Source organism: Zingiber officinale, chromosome 1A (genome assembly GCF_018446385.1).
Source record: "Zingiber officinale cultivar Zhangliang chromosome 1A, Zo_v1.1, whole genome shotgun sequence".
Lineage (NCBI taxonomy): Eukaryota > Viridiplantae > Streptophyta > Magnoliopsida > Zingiberales > Zingiberaceae > Zingiber > Zingiber officinale.
The window spans coordinates 130,294,869-130,312,416 of NC_055987.1; the positions used below are offsets into that span (position 1 = coordinate 130,294,869).

At 38.8% G+C, this 17,548-nt stretch overlaps 1 protein-coding gene across 1 annotated transcript; it reads right to left on the bottom strand.

Moving 5' to 3' along the window:
• Positions 1-15,756: 15,756 nt before the first annotated feature.
• LOC122009896 (protein indeterminate-domain 16-like) lies at positions 15,757-17,329 on the bottom strand. Its single transcript, XM_042566213.1, has 3 exons — positions 17,196-17,329; positions 16,677-17,106; positions 15,757-16,526 (listed from the first exon to the last, which is right to left on the bottom strand). Exons 1-3 carry the CDS (start codon positions 17,302-17,304, stop codon positions 15,878-15,880), a joined length of 1,188 nt encoding a protein of 395 aa, XP_042422147.1. The 5' UTR covers positions 17,305-17,329; the 3' UTR covers positions 15,757-15,877.
• Between the last annotated feature and the right edge of the window lie 219 nt (positions 17,330-17,548).

Here is a 17,548-nt window from a genome sequence, read left to right on the forward strand (position 1 = left end):
AAGAGGCATGCGATTCTAGTATTTCGAATTTGTTTTCGATGTTGTGTTCTTTGGTTTTTCTTTTCCTTGTGATTTGATTGTTCTTTTCGGTTGACCTAAAGTTATTTTAGGAAATTAAATATTAACTTTCCTTAAAAGGCTTTGTCTATGTGGTGGTGGTTGTTCCCATATCCAAGAAGGCCATGTGCCTCGCCATGTAGTCTTGGAAGCCAATTTTGGAAACTAATATTTAATGAAATTAATAACCTAGGTGATTTGGATCGAACGTGTTAAGTTCCGCAGGAGATCCAAGTCTAAACCTAAAAGAACAAATAGATTAAACTTTGGATCAAACGTGTTAAGTTCCGCAGGTGATCCAAGTTTAATTTAAAAGAACACATGGTAGCTAGGAAAAGGTTCAGACCTTTGTACAAAATTTTTGTACAGTGGAACCATTAGGTTTTCCGAGTAGCAACCAACAAAAGGCAAGGGCAAGCCTAAAGGTAAGGGAAGGTCCCAATCCAAAGGCAAAGGCAAGATAATGAAACCTAAAGGAGGGGTTGCCAAGGATGCTACCTGCTTCCACTACGGTCAGACCGGGCACTGGAAGAGGAACTGCAAAGTATATCTGGAAGATCTTAAGAAAAAGAGAAGTGAGACTTTTACTTCAGGTATATATGTTATAGAAGTCAATCTATCTATTTCTGCATCGTGGGTATTATATACCGGATGTGCTTCTCACATTTGTACTAATGTGCAGGCACTGAGAAATAACAGGGCATTGGCGAAGAGCGAGGTGGACCTATGAGTAGGCATTGGAGCACGGGTTGCTACTATTACTGTAGGAACTTGCTATCTATCTTTGCCCTCTGGGCTTGTACTAGAATTAGATGAATGTTGTTATGTGCTTGCTCTTACAAAGAACATCATTTCAGTCTCTTGTTTAGACAAGAAAGGCTTTTCTTTTATAATAAAGAACAAATGTTGTTCTATTTATTTAAAAGATATGTTCTACTGTAGTGCACCTCTGATGAACGGACTCTACATTCTAGACTTCGATAACCCCATCTATAACATAAGTACCAAAAGGTTCAAATCAAATGATATGAATCAAACCTATCTCTAGCATTGTCGCTTAGGTCATATTAATGAGAATCGCTTATCCCAGCTCTATAAAGATAGTTTGTTGGACTCATTTGATTTTGAATCATATGAGACATGCGAGTCATGCCTACTGGGCAAGATGACCAAGACTCCCTTTAGTGGACACAGCGAAAGAGCGATTGACTTGTTAGGACTTATACATAGTGATGTATGTGGCCCTTTTAATGTTGCTGCCAGAGGTGGTTATAGGTACTTCATTACATTTACTGATGACTTCAGTAGATATGGTTATGTGTATCTGATGACACATAAGTCACAATCCTTTGAAAAGTTCAAAGAATTCAAGAATGAAGTACAAAACCAGCTAGGCAAGAGTATTAAGATACTTCGATCAGATCGAGGTGGTGAATACCTTAGCCATGAGTTTCGTGACTATCTAGCTGAGTGTGGGATTCTATCCTAACTCACTCCTCCTGGAACACCACAGTGGAATGGTGTATCCAAAAGGAGTAATCGTACCCTATTAGATATGGTACGGTCTATGATGAGTCACATAGATCTTCCTATATCCTTTTGGGGACATGCTCTAGACACAGCAGTCTTCACACTTAACCGTGTTCCATCCAAGGCTATGATAAAGACATCATATAGGATATGGACTGGGAGGGATGCCCAGATGTCTTTTATGAGGATTTGGGGTTGTGAGACTTACGTTTAACATCAAGTCTCGGACAAATTGGGACTCAAATCCGATAAGTGCTATTTTATTATATATCCCAAGGAAACGAAGGGATATTACTTCTACATTCCCAGTCAACACAAAGTATTTGTGACTAAGACTGGGGTATTTCCAGAAAGGGAGTTTGTTTATAGAAAAACTAGTGGGAGTACGTTCGATCTTGAAGAAGTTCAAGATATGGACCATAGCACTGAAGCCTTGATGGAAGTTAAACTGGAACCACAAAGTGTTGTGGATGATGAGATTGTTCCACAAGGAGTTGAGGAACAACAACCAGTTCAAGTAGACTTACCTCTTCGCAGGTCTGATAGGGTACGTCGTCAGCCTAAGAGATACTCATTTCTCTTGTCTGACCATGATGACGTTGTGCTCGTTGAGAATGAGCCTATCTCCTATCAGGAAGCTGTGATGAGACCAGATTCTGAGTCATGGCTAGAGGCCATGAGATCCGAGATGAAATCCATGTACACCAACCAAGTATGGACTTTAGTTGATCCACCTAAAGGCGACAAACCCATTGGGTGTAAGTGGGTCTTTAAGAGAAAGATCGACATGGATGGACTTATTACCTATAAGGGGCGCTTGGTAGCTAAAGGTTTCAAGCAAATTCATGGTATTGACTATAATGAAACCTTTTCTCCAGTAACGATATTTAAGTCCATTCGGATCATGCTTGCTATTGCAGCATACCACGATTATGAGATATGGCAGATGGATGTCAAAACCGTATTTCTGAATGGAAACTTGCTCGAGAATGTGTATATGACAAAACCTGGGGGTTTTGTAGATCCATAGCATAATGGCAGAGTATGCAAGCTGCATAAGTCCATTTATGGACTAAAGCAAGCTTCTCGGAGCTGGAATCTTCAATTCGATGATGCGATCAAACAGTTTGGTTTCATCAAAAATGAAGATGCACCCTGTGTCTACAAGAAGGTTGTTGGGAACACAGTTGTCTTCCTTGTATTGTATGTGGATGACATACTACTCATTGGAAATGACATCCCTTTGCTGCAGTCTGTAAAGACTTGGCTAGAGAATTATTTCTCAATGAAGGACTTAGGTGAAGCAGCCTGTATTTTAGGCATAAAGATCTATAGAGATAGATCTATGAGATTGCTTGGCCTAAGTCAAAGTACATATATTGACACGGTATTACTACGGTTTGCCATGCAGAATTCCAAGAAAGGATTTCTACCGATGTCACATGGTGTGAGTCTTTCGAAGACTCAAAGTCCCTCTTCTAGAGAGGAGAGAGACCGCATGGATAAGATCCCTTATGCCTCAGCCATAGGGTCTATCATGTACGTCATGCTATGTAGTCATCCTGATGTTTCGTATGCTTTGAGCATGACGAGCAGATACCAGTCAGATCCAGGTGAACGTCACTGGATAGCGGTCAAAAATATTCTTAAGTACCTGAGAAGGACTAAAGACTATTTCTTGATATCTGGAGGTGATGACGAGCTAGCTGTAAAGGGTTATAATGATGCCAGCTTCCAAACTGACTAGGATGATTATAGATCACAGTCTGGGTTCGTGTTTTGCTTGAATGGTGGTGTTGTGAGCTGGAAGAGTTCGAAGCAGGACACAGTTGCTGATTCTACAACAGAGGACGAGTATATTGCTACATCAGAAGCAGTAAAGGAGGCAGTTTGGATCCGCAAGTTCATTACTGAGCTTGGGGTGGTTCCTAGTATAGTCAATCCTATAGAGTTCTATTGTGACAACAATGGAGCAATTGCACAAGCTAAGGAACCTCGCTCACACCAGCGGACCAAACACATACTACGGCGCTTCCATCTCATTCGAGAGATCATTGATAGAGGAGATGTGAAGATTTGTAGAGTACCTATAGAGGCTAACGTCATTGATCCCTTGACCAAGGCTTTGACATAGAGAAAGTATGATGGTCACACTAGGTCATTGGGCCTTAGAGCCTACACTGATTGACACTAGTGCTAGTGGGAGATTGTTAGTTAGAGCCCTAGAGCCAATCATATGATGATTGTTATATGGACTCGATGTATCATATTCCTATATACTTATAAAGACATTTCTTTATGGTTATTATACTTACTTGTATTGGTGCCAAATAACTAAGTATAATAGCGTCCTTGAGTAGAAGGTTCTTATCTATATCAATTGATTGGTTGAATTGATAGTGAGATGATATATAGAACACTACTCTTAATCATTCCTAGTTAAGTATTAACATTCAAGGGTAATGTTAATGCGATGAGACTAACATGTAGGTCAACTCGATGACTTGATCTCACAAGTCATGGATATAGAGATATCAAGTTGACACATGGGTATGCATTGGAGAATGTATACTGAATGACCCGCCATGAGAAAGTATCATGGATCGTTATATGAGTGTCATATACTTTCTCATGTGACTATTAGTATGACTATAAGTCCTTGGACCTGAAGTCACCATGGTTCCCTAGATAAGGAGTTGCATACTTTGGCTTCATCAAACGTCACTCGTAACTGGGTGGACTATAAAGGTGATTACTGGGTATGTAACAAATTATGCGGAGGGATATGGGTGATGTAGATGGGATCTATCCCTCCTATATGACGGGAGTGACATCATGATTCTTGATAGAGTGAGACCACTAAGTGCATGACCATGCCCAGATGAGTCAATATGATGATATTGAGCTCATTCGTTTAGAGTGAGTCTACTTGGAGTTCAAGATATAGATTGATTAGAGGATGACACGGTATATGCCTCATTTGATCAATCTAGATGTCAAGGATAGAAGGGCATTGCCACATATTGTGAGAGTCACAATTAGTAGTCACAGAGGTGATGTTGGATCTCAACATTCTTGTAACTTGGGTAGTAATGATGTGTTGCTAGATACCGCTCATTACTTATGCTTCTAAATGGGTTTAGGAGCATTGCCAACGTTATAAGAACCTATAGGGTCATACACAAAGGGAAATTAGATGGAGATTAGGTTCATATGATGAACCAAGAGGATTAGGTTCATATGATGAACCAAATTGGATTAAGAGTAATCTAAATTAGACTAATTGAGTTGGACTCAATTTGATTCATGTATTGAATGAGTCTAATTTAGATTATGACTCATTGAATCAATTTAATTTAATGAATAGAGATTCATTAAATCAAATTGACTTGAATCAAAGGTTAGATTTGATCAACCATGGGAGAATTTAAGTCAAGTTTGACTTAACTTAAGAGGGAAGATGAAGGGTGAAGTTTGACTTGACCAAATGCCACCTCATTTGTGACTTGGCATGGGCCGACCAATGATGGTGTTCCACATCATCAAGAGCCACCTCATTTTGTGTGCCACCTCATGAGGAAGACCAAGAGTCATGACTCTTGGTATTACATGGAGGTATAAAACATGTTTTATGTGGCCGGCCACATTAAGAGAAGTTAGTGCAATTGTGTGCTTTCATTCAAGTCATCTTCTTCCTCCTCTCTTCTCTATTCTCCTTCTCCTCCATTGTCGAGCCTTCCAAGAGTGCTAGCACACTCTAGGTGGTTTATCTCCATCTCTTGTCCATGTGGATACGTATAGAGGAGTGTACGCTTGACACTCTCGAGATTCGGCAACCTTTTGGACGAGCAGGATAAGCGAAGGGCTTCGCAACAAGGGTAACACTTCTTATTCATGTATATCTAATGTAGATCTAGGTTAGAAACTTGTACATGATTTATTTTTATATATATTTTCACATGGATCCATTGCAAGACTTCGAGATTTCCGCAACGCAAAAAGTGATTTTTGCGGCTCGAAAGTCCCAACAAAATCAACTTGAGGGGTATTCTGTACTAGGACAGAAAAACAAGGTTTGTAGATTAGTGAAGTCATTATATGACTTGAAACAAGTACCAAAGTAGTGATAAAAGAAATTTGATAATGCCATGAAGGAATGTGGATTCAATATTAATGAATATGATAAATGTGTTTACATGAAAGCCACAAAAAATGACTATGTCATCTTGTGCCTATATGTAGATAGCATATTCTCAATGAGAGTAATGATAAGATAATTAAATCCACTAAAGATATGTTGAACTCAAGATTTGATACGAAAGACATGAGTCTAGCTGATGTGATTTGAGGAATCAAAATTCTTAGAACAACAGAAATACTTGTTTTAGTCGGTCCTATTACGTAGACAAGATTTTTGAGAAATTCACCAAGGATGATATTGTGTTGGCACGAACGCCGATAGATAGGAGTCAACATCTATCAAAAAATCGACGTGAAAGTATCTCTCAGATAGAATACTCTTGAGTGATTGGATGTCTGATATACCTGATGAGTTGTACACGACCAGACTTGACCTACGCAGTAAGTAAACTGAGTAGATACACTAGTAATCCCGGTGTTTAGCACTGGAAAGGGATAACAAGAGTACTGAGGTACTTAAGATATACTTAGGAATATGGATTGTACTATACAAGGTATTTTACTGTGATCAAAGGATACAACGATGCGAGTTGGATATCGACATAAAAGACTTTAAGTTTACAAGTATATATGTATTCACTCTGGGAAGTGTAGCCATTTTTTGAAAATCTTCTAAGCAAACCTTAATAACCAGATCCACGATAAAATTTGAGTTTATAGCTCAAGACAAATATAGTGAAGAGGCCGAATGACTATGACAATTCTTAGAAGATATTCCGAAATGGTCGAAACTGGTGCTGGTAATATACATACATTGCGATAGTCTATCAGTAATTGGCCAGACACAGAGGCATCTGTGTAATGGTTAGTCTAGGTATATACGTCGTAGACATAATTATTGGTTGCTATGCGGAATATCATATATATTCCCCTGTATAAAAAATTTTGTACAAGTCCTGAACCTTTACTAACAACCTATTGTGTTCTTTAGAAATTAAATTAGGAATCGTAAACGGAACTTAACATTATTGATTCCAAATATAACTTATCTGTTCTTAGTGGTTTAGACTTGAATCGCAAATGATGCTTAACATTATTGATCTAAATCCACCCATGTTACAAATTCAATTAAATATTAATTTCTAAAATTGACTTCCAGGACTGCATGGCAAGGTACTAGGCCTTCTTGGGTATGGGATCATCCACCACCACCTAGACAAAGCCTTTTAAAGAAATTTAATATTTAATTTCTTTATAATAACCCTAGGTTTAACCAAAAAGAACAATCGAATCACAAATTCGAAAAATAAATAAAAAGAAACATAAACTCGAATCACAAATTCGAAACCTAGAATCATATGTCTCTTGTGTTTGGTATTTCAAAAACTATACAAAGGAAACTAGTATGATGCGGAATAGAATTACAAGTAATACCTTTCTTTGTAAATAACAACCTCTTGATCTTCTATCGTATTCCTCTTCTTATCTCGGACGTTGTGTGGGCAACAATCTACCGAGATGAGAACCACCAAGACAACTTCCTTCTTGTAAGTTTCGGCCACCAACCTTCAAGCTCCAAGGGATATAAGAGTAAAGCCTCCTTTCTCTCATTCTTCTCCTAGCAAGAACTGGCCATCACAAGAACTCCAAGAGAGGGATGCACCGGCCACTAAAGAAGAAGAGAAAAGAAGAAGAGAATAGGATAATAGGGCCGGCCACACCACCAAGGAATAGAAAAGAGGAACAATAGAATATGTATTATAAGGTGAGACACCTCTATCCTCTCTTTTATATTACTTGGTCTTGGCAAATAAGGAAATTAATATTCCCTTATTTTCCTTGCCATTGGTTAATAAGGAAAATTTAATTAAAAATTCCTTTTAACCCTTTCAATGGTCAGCCCCTTCAATTGCTCCAAATAAGACAAGTTTTAAACACAAAATTAAAACTTCCTTATTTGTTTCCAAAAATTTTTTAAAATAAAAATTTCTCTATTAATTTTTCCTTCATTGTTGGTTATAAAAGGAAATTTTATAAATTAAAATCTCTCTATTAAACATGTGGATGATTTCCAAAAAGGAAAGTTTTCTCTAAAATTAAAATCTTCCTCTCAATCTAGAAATAAGGAAAGATATCAAATCTTTTCTTAATCTTTTGTAGAAACTATAATAGGAAAGATTTAATTGTAAAACTCTCTTTTAAATCATTAAGATGGTTACAAAAAAAGAAAGTTTTCTCTAAAATTAAAATCTTCCTTTTAACTACAAATAAGGAAAGATATCAAACATTTCTCTTAATCTTTTGTAGAAAGCTATAAAAGGAAAGATTTAAATTTTGAACTCTCTTTTAACACCATGGCTTCCACATAAGAAAGATTTTAAAAAATAAAATAAAATAAAATCCCTTTTTATTTTATTTGGCCGGCCACACCAAGCTTGGGCTCCAAGCTATGGTCGGCCACCCTACTTGGCTCAAGCCTTTGGCTTGGCCGGCCCAAGCTTAGGTTCCAAGCTTGCTTGGCCGACCACCTAAGGGTGGGTAAGAAGTGGGTATTTTGTGGATATAATTCTCTATATATAAGAGGCTACGATAGAGACCAAGAGGAGGAATTGATTTTGGTTTCCCGATGAAATTAAGCTTCCCGTGTTCACCCCGAACACCCAACTTAATTTCATCAATAATAATTCATACCACTAAAGAATTATTATTGAACTACCGCACCAATCCCAAATTACATTTTGGGCTCATTCTTATTATGAGTGTGTTAATTTCCCTGTGTTTAAGATGTCAAATGTCCACTAATTAAATGAGTTACTGACAACTCACTTTAATTAATATCTTAGTCCAAGAGTAGTACCACTCAACCTTATCGTTATGTCGGACTAAGTTCACCTGCAAGGTTTACATGACAATCCTTATAAGCTCCTCTTGGGGGCATTATCAAGCTAGATTACTAGGACAAAGTTTCCTTCTATAATCAACAACACACACTATAAGTAATATCATTTCTCAACTTATCGGGCCTCTTGATTTATCGAGCTAAATCTCACCCTTTGATAAGTCAAAGAAATAAATACTAAATACACGTACTTGTTACTATATCGGGATTAAGAGCACACACTTCCATAATAACAAAGGTCTTGTTCTTTTATTAAGTCAGTATAAAAAGAACTTATCTTAAATGATCCTGCTCAATACACTCAGAGTGTACTAGTGTAATTTTATAGTTAAGATAAACTAATACCAAATTACACTACTACTATTCCAATGGTTTGTTCCTATCCATCTTAGTCGTGAGCTACTGTTTATAATTTAAAAGAACCGATAACATAATCTTCTGTATGTGACACCACACACCATGTTATCTACAATATAAATTAATTGAACAACTACACTTAGTATATAAATGTAGACATTTGACCAATGTGATTCTTTATTTCTAAATAAAATATTTACAAAAGGCTAGGCTTTTAGTATACACTCTAACAATCTCCCACTTATACTAAAAATAATGTTGTCATCAATACTGCCATACATCTGATTCTCATTCCTTCAACATGTCGATCGAAAGCTTTCATTGGAAGGACCTTAGTGAAAGGATCTGCCAGGTTATCCGCTGATGCAATTTTGGCGACAACAACTTCCTCTCGCTTTACAATGTCTCGTATCAGGTGGTACTTACGCTCTATGTGTTTACTCGCCTTATGGGCTCATGGTTCCTTCAAGTTTGCTACTGCACCGCTATTATCACAATAAATTGTGATGATTTTGGGCAAACTAGGAATCACATCTAAGTCCATTAAAAAGTTCCTGAGCCACACAGCTTCTTTGGCTGCCTCAGAGGCTCCCACATACTCAGTTTCCATGGTTGAGTCAAAAATACATTTCTTCTTAACACTCCTCCATGCAATGACTCCACCTCCTAAAGTAAACACATAGCCTGATGTAGACTTACTATTGTCCCTATCTGATTGGAAGTCAGAATCCGTGTAACCCAAAGGGAGCAAATCATCTGCTTGGTAAACCAACATATAATCTCTAGTCCTTCTCAGGTACTTCAATATATTCTTTACAGCAGTTCAATGTCCTTGTCCAGGGTTACTTTGATATCTGCTAACCATGCCTACGGCAAAACAGATATCTGGTCTCGTGCATAACATTGCATACATTGGGCTTTCGACAGCCGAAGCATAAGGAACTGCCTTCATGTCCTCTATCTCCTTTGATGTCTTCGAAGACATCTCTTTATATAAAGCTACTCCATGCCTAAAAAGTAGAAAACCTTTCTTGGAGTCTTGCATGCTAAAACGAGCAAGGATTGTATCAATATATGAAGCTTGGGACAAGCACAACATCTTTTTATTGCGATCCCTTATTACTTTGATCCCATGAATATGTGCATATTCTCCTAAGTCCTTTATATCGAATTGCTTGGATAACCATACCCTTACTTTCGACAACACTTTGATATTGTTTTCAACTAACAAAATGTCATCTATATATATTACAAGAAATACCACCACGTTTCCATCACACTTCTTGTATACACAAGACTCATCCAGACACTGAATAAATCCATATGACTGGATTACTTCATTAAACCGGATGTTCCAAGACCTTGAAGCTTACTTCAGTCCATAAATAGACCGATTGAGCTTGCACACTAGATGCTCTTTGCCTTTCTCAATGAACCCCTCTGGTTGCTTCATATGGATGTTTTCTTCAAGACTTCCATTAAGGAAAGTTGTCTTGACATCCATTTTCTAAACCTCATAATCCATATGAGCGATAATAGATAAAAGAATCCGGATAGACTTAAGCATGGCTACCGGCGAAAAAATTTCCTCATAATCGATTCCCTCTTTCTGAGTGTACCCTTTCGCAACAAGCCTTACTTTGAAGGTTTCCACCTTCTCATCTGTCCCTCTTTTCCTTTTGTAGATCCATTTACATCCAATAGCTTTTACACTATTTGATGATTCTACAAGCTCCCAGACTTTCTTAGAATACATAGATTCTATTTCAGAGTTCATCGCTCTTTGCCAAGATACTGTATCTTTGTCTTGGAGTGCTTCGTCATATGTACGGGGATCAGGTTCATGTTTACCTGGGATCAAGTCCGAATACTCTCCCAAAAATATGAATCTTTCAGGTTGCCTCACAACCCTTCCACTACGACGAGGCACTGCCTGTGGTTGTGTATCATTTATGATACGTGTTGCAGTATCTTGTGATATTTCATCTTGTACTGTTGGTACTAGACTAGACGTGTCCTCTCTTATTTCTTCTAGAACAATTTTACTCATGGGCTTGTAGTCCATTATATAATCTTCCTCTAAAAATTGAGCATTGGTGCTAACAATGATCTTCTGATTTTTAGGATTACAAAACAAACCACCTTTCGTTCCTTTGGGATATCCTACAAACAGACAAACTTCTGTTCGTGATTCCAATTTGTTAGTGTCTCCCTGTGATGGACTACCCCAAATCTGAATGTGTCTTAGACTATGCTTACGCCCATTTCACAATTCTTTGGAAGTAGAAGGTACTGATTTAGAAGGTACCAAGTTTAGAATGTGTGCTGTCGTTTCCAAGGCATATCCCCAAAACGAATTTGGTAATTCTGAATAACTCATCATCGATCTAACTATTTCCATAAGAGTTCTATTCCTTCATTCTACCACACCGTTCTGTTGGGGTGTACCAGGTGCAGACAATTGTGATTGAATCCCAGCCTCTGATAAGTAATTCCTAAACTCTTCAAAGAGGTATTCGCCACCACGATCGGACCGTAGTGTCTTGATACTTTTACCATGACGTTTCTCCACATCAGCCTTATACTCTTTGAACTTATCAAAGCATTCAAACTTACGGCGCATCAAGTAAATGTACCCATATCTTGAATAGTCATATATGAAAGAGACAAAATATTCGTAACCACCTCTTGCCTAGATAGACATAGGACCACACAGATCAGAATGAACCAGTTCTAACACATCTTTGGCTCTATACCCCTTGGCCTTAAAGGCTCTCTTGGTCATTTTTCCTTCCAAGCAAGATTCGCAAGTTGGAAAGTTTTCCAACACTAATAAACCCAAGAGTCCATCGGCTATAAGCCTTTGAATCCTACTCAAGTTAATATGACCAAGCCTTAGATGCTAAAGATATGTTTGGTTCATATTTGAAGGTTCCTTTCTCTTATTAGAATTAGAAGATGTGTTATTAATTTTCATTTGTTGCTTTGTGAGAGAAATTGGATTTAGAGTATACAAATTGCCTATTAATGTACCAGAATAGATAATAACTCTATTTTTCTTGACAACCACTTTGTCATCAAAAGAATCAGTATATCCATCCAAAAATAATTTAGAAACTGAAATTAAATTCTTTCTAAAAGTTGGTACATAAAGATAATTTCTCAAAATCAAAGTTCTATTCCTATCAAATGATAAGTAGATGTTTCCCACTGCAACAGCCGCCACTTTCGTAGCATTTCCCATGTAGACGGTTATCTCTCCCTCATATAGTCGACAGGTTTCCTGGAACCCCTGCAATGTATTGCAGATATGATCAATGAATCTTGTATCTACACACCAGGTGCTGGTAGATAATACCGCTAAACATATTTCAACTACTAGAGAATAAGATATACCTTTATTGTTCTCTCTCCTACGAGGACAGTCTACCTTCTAATGTCCAATCTGCTTGCAGATGAAGCACTTGCCCTTTAGTTTCTTCACTCCAGCTTTAGGTCCAGTACCTAGAGATCTTTTCACCTTCTTTGCTGAGCCAGCCTGTTTCTTCTTCTTCTTGCCTTTCAACTTAGAAGTTGAAATATTTTCAGCAAAGTGAATTTGAGAATTATGACGAAATAACCCTTCTGCTGCCTGAAGTTCTATCAGTAGTTCTGCCAATAAATACATCCTCTTATTCATATTATAGTTCAGGCGGAACTTCTCAAAACTTTTAGGTAGCGTCTGGAGAATAATATCGACCTGGGTTTCCCCATCGATTTCAGCTCCAAGGATTTGTATTTCATTTAAGTAAGTCATCATCTTTAGGATATGATCCCTAATGGGTGTACCCTCTGTCATGGTGGTTGTCATCAATTTTCTCATTGCCTCTTGCCTAGCAGTCTGATTCTGGTGTCCGAAGAGTTCCTTGAGATTGTTCCTAATATCATAAGCTGTTGGTAAGTCCTGATGCTGATGTTGCAGTACATTTGACATCGAAGTCAAAATGTAACACCGCGCTATCTCATCTGCCTTTACCCATTTCTTATGATACTCAATCTCCTCTTCACTAGAATCACTATTAGGTGCATTAGGACAAACCTCTGTCAGTACAAACTTATAGCCTTCAGCAGTTAGGACAATGTCCAGGTCTCTTTTCCAATCTATGTAGTTTGGACCAGTAATTTTGTTCTCTTTTAGTATAATGGCCAGTGGATTGAAAGTCATCCTAAGAATCACAAAATAAACTTTGGTCAAGACTCTAAATTTAGAATAATATTGATTCCTCAAACAATATTATTTAAATTTACCAACGCCTCAAACACCGTGAATTTTGCATGTCACGATAGTGTGGACGTATACAAAATTAAACATTTGTAAGAGGAGGTTTTACCCATTAATTTTATTATTTGTCAACATAACTTTATGACAAATAAAATTAATAGTTGGATTTTCCTTCAGTCGCACAAAGAATAGCAGTGACTCCGATGGGGAGGATACTATTAATTGTGTCTAAGTGTATACCATTACTTGATACTTAGTCCATTAAATAGGATTGTGCCCTTTCAGATGGAGGAGATCACACGCTCCTAAATAATTTCCTATAACCATCCATAAAGTAAGTTTGATCTAGTGATCTGCAAACAAACTCATCCGATGGGGAGGGAGGCACTCAGAGCTAACACGCAAGTTTATTGCATCATTTACAAACCAGTAATAGAGACCGTGGAATTTATATACTAATCCCTCTCCCACTTAGTTATTTAAGGTGAGGAATTTTAAACTATGCAAGCATACATCACATGCACACACATATCACAGTAAATAAAAGCAATAAATATGGAAATTAATTTTTCAACTATTATGGTCTTTTCCGTCACTGTCCTCCGTGTGCTGCCAACCCTAGCTACTGCCATATTTGGCCATCGCAATCGGGTCTAGTCGCTGCATCTATCTTGCTTCTTTTTCCGCTGCGCCTCTGGTCCACAAATAGTGTCACGCCTCGCAAGGATACGATCTGCGACAAAATAGAATTTTACATATATCGATCCTATATTCCACAAAGGAATGTACATGTAATCTAGATCGAAACAAAAATATAAAATTCTAAAACTAATACAGCTCCTGCTGTATTTAATACATACAATTATGCACACACAAAAATGTCATTGACATGTCCAAGGGTTCAATCACATACAATATCTATAAGACATAATAATTGGAGCCTGCAACCACAGAGTTAGCATATCCTACTATTATCCTGCCTAAATTATGTATGACATGTGCATAATTAAACTGAAAACCAAACACACAGAGGCAAACCCTAGCTCTGATATCAATTGTTGGTTGCTATGCAGAATATCATACAAGTTCCCCTATACAAAAATTTTGTACAAGTCCTGAACCTTTACTAACAACCTATTGTGTTTTTTAGAAATTAAATTAGGAATCGCCAACGGAACTTAACATTATTGATTCCAAATTTAACTTATCTGTTCTTAGTGGTTTAGACTTGGATCGCAAAAGATACTTAACATTATTGATCCAAATCCACCCATGTTACAAATTCAATTAAATATTAATTTCTAAAATTGGCTTCCAGGACTGTATGGCGAGATACTAGGCCTTCTTGGGTATGGGATCATCCACCACCGCCTAGACAAAGCATTTTAAAGAAATTTAATATTTAATTTCCTTATAGTAACCCTAGGTTTAACCAAAAAGAATAATCAAATCACAAATTCGAAAACAAACAAAAAGAAACACAAACTCGAATCACAAATTCGAAACCTAGAATCATATGCCTCTTGTGTTTGGTATTTCAAAAACTATACAAAGGAAACTAGTATGATGCAGAATATAATTACTAGTTATACCTTTCTTTGTAAACAACAACCTCTTGATTTTCTATCATATTCCTCTTCTTATCTCGGACGTTGTGTGGGCAACAATCTACCGAGATGAGAACCACCAAGACAACTTCCTTCTTGTAAGTTTCGACCACCAACCTTCAAGCTCCAAGGGATGCAAGAGCAAAGCCTCCTTTCTCTCATTCATAGGAGGTCAATAAATGCTATAATCATCTTTTGCTATAATGCTACAATGAGGTCAATAAACGCCCTAGGGCGATGGTGGAATCAAGCACTCCAATGGTTAACCAGACATTTAAACTTTGAATCTTAGCTGTGGTGTACTTCATAATGTTTTTCTCTAGTGAAATAACAAATTTAAGAATACTATCCATTTTGGATGTACAACTGTGAGTATTTTTCGATTTAATTCGGTGGTTGATAAGAAACTTCTGTAAAATCAGATCTATCACTTTTAAAATTAATTAATTCAAAAAACTAAATACATGAATTAACAAAGAAAAAAGTCATGATTGATTGATTAGGAATCATTAATTAGTTGTGGATTCCCTTAATTAGAAGCAAGCAATGCATAATATGTAATTATAATGTCCAATGAAAAATGACATTCTCAATCAAGAACAGTTGGAAATAAGAACAAAATATATTGTCTCCAAATTGATGGGAAGATTAGCTACAAATTACATGTTGGAGAGTGATTAAGTGGGGGTATTAGTTATTAATTCACAAGTTTGTGGACAACATGTGCTCTTGTTGAAGATTACTTTTCATAATTAATTGATCGAATAAATATATAGAATAATTATTACGGGAGGAACACCAGTACATTTATGTTTTTCAATTATTAAACAATGTTATAAACTAATAACTAACTAATTATTTTATTTTTTTAAAAAAAAAGGATTTTAAGAACGAAAAAATGAAAATATATAAGAATCGAACAACAATTTAATGAATTATAATATATTTACATGCATCAAACAAATCCACACAGACTAGTGACCACCCTCGGTTGCAATTAAAAACTTAAGCTATGATTTAGACAAATTAATTATCTCCTAATTGTCCATTATTATCTTTATAATTATTCGGTGGCTGGATCTCCTCTTCGCCCTCGGTCACCACCGACGACGACACCATGAACGAGTTCTCCTCCGCCGCCGCCGCCGCCGTTGCCATGAAGCACTGCTGCTTGCACGCGCAGCAGGTGACCTGAAGTAGAGTCGCGTTTGCTTGCTCGACGGCGCAGTTCCGGGCGGCGCGCGCCCGGCCGAGCTCCGCCTCCGCTTGTTGCCGGATCCTCCGCGCCCGTTCCAGCTCCCACTCCGCCACCTCCAGCTGCCTCCGCGCCTGTTTCCTCGCCTCATCGACCTGATCCGCTTCCTGCTCCGCTGCCTCACCGTTCTTGACGGCCGACGGAGTAGGGCCGAGGGAGAGCTGTAGAACAATGGCCTTGGAGCACTCCTCTGTTTTCTCCGTTGGCGCCGCAGGGGACGTCGGGGCCTTGGGTCGAGTGAAGCCCGAGGTGGAAGGGGGCATGAGCTGCAGGAGCTCGATGTACCCATAACCTCCGGCGGCGGAGGTGTCGCTGCTGGAGGTTGCGGAGGAGATGAGTACCGGCGCCGGCGGCAGTCGACGCTCGGCCTGAGCTCGTCCGGCGGCGCACATGTTTTGGTGCTCGATGAAGCTCTCCACTCTGAGGCCATTAATTAAGATCACTATCAATTCATCAAAATAGAAGAAGAGAATTCGAATCACTATTAATAGGATCAGAATTAATAAAACGTAGAAGAAATAACAATTAATTAAGGATTAATTATAATTATATTTGAGTAAATGTCATCACCTGGAGAAGACGCGGCCGCAGTCGCAGGAGTGGCCGCGGGTGCCGCAGATCTTGAGGTGGGCCTTGAAGTCGGAGAGGACGGCGTAGGCCTTGGCGCAGCGGGCGCAGGCCCACTCCCGCCTCCCGCTGTGCTTTCGCCGGAAGTGCTTCTTGATTCCGACTAGATCCCCCAGCGCGTGCCGCGGATCGTGGTGCAGGCAGCTAGGCTCCGGACACACGAACACCCGCTTCCTCCCCGTCGCCGACGAGCCTCCGCCGCCTCCTCCTCCTCCTTCCGGCCGCCGCACCAGCTTCCACGGCACCTTGTGCCGGCGCCGGTGCATCTGCAGGTTCTGGTCCCGCTGAAACCCCTGCTTGCAGATCTCGCACACGTACCGATCCGACTCCATCAGCGTCCTCGGCGACAGCGACACCACCTCTGCTTCAGGATCTATTTTTTTTTTTTTAAACATAATTTTATCGACTAATCAGCAATTAAACTCTCTCGAACTGATTATAATTGACTAATTATGTTGGTACCAGGAGTTCCGGCCGGCCGTCGCTTTTTCTTGGCGGCGTTTAAGGATGGTAGATCTGTGGCGCCGCCTCCAGGTGGCGGCGGAAGGGCGGGCGGCGGAAGGCTTAACATGGTTTATATTGGCGGAGTCGATGCCTTCATCGAAAGCTGTGAGTGTGTGTTCGTATTTATACTTGCAGGAGAGGAGGTGGTCCCTGACCAGTGGGCCCATCCACGTTGTATTAGCGACTTGCAAAATTGAACCGGGCTCATGCAAAATTTGTCATCCCTGTTCATGGCTCTCCCGGTTCGAATAGCGAACCTTAAGCCGCTCAAACCAAGTAAATTTGGAAAAACTGAACCGATATCAAATTAA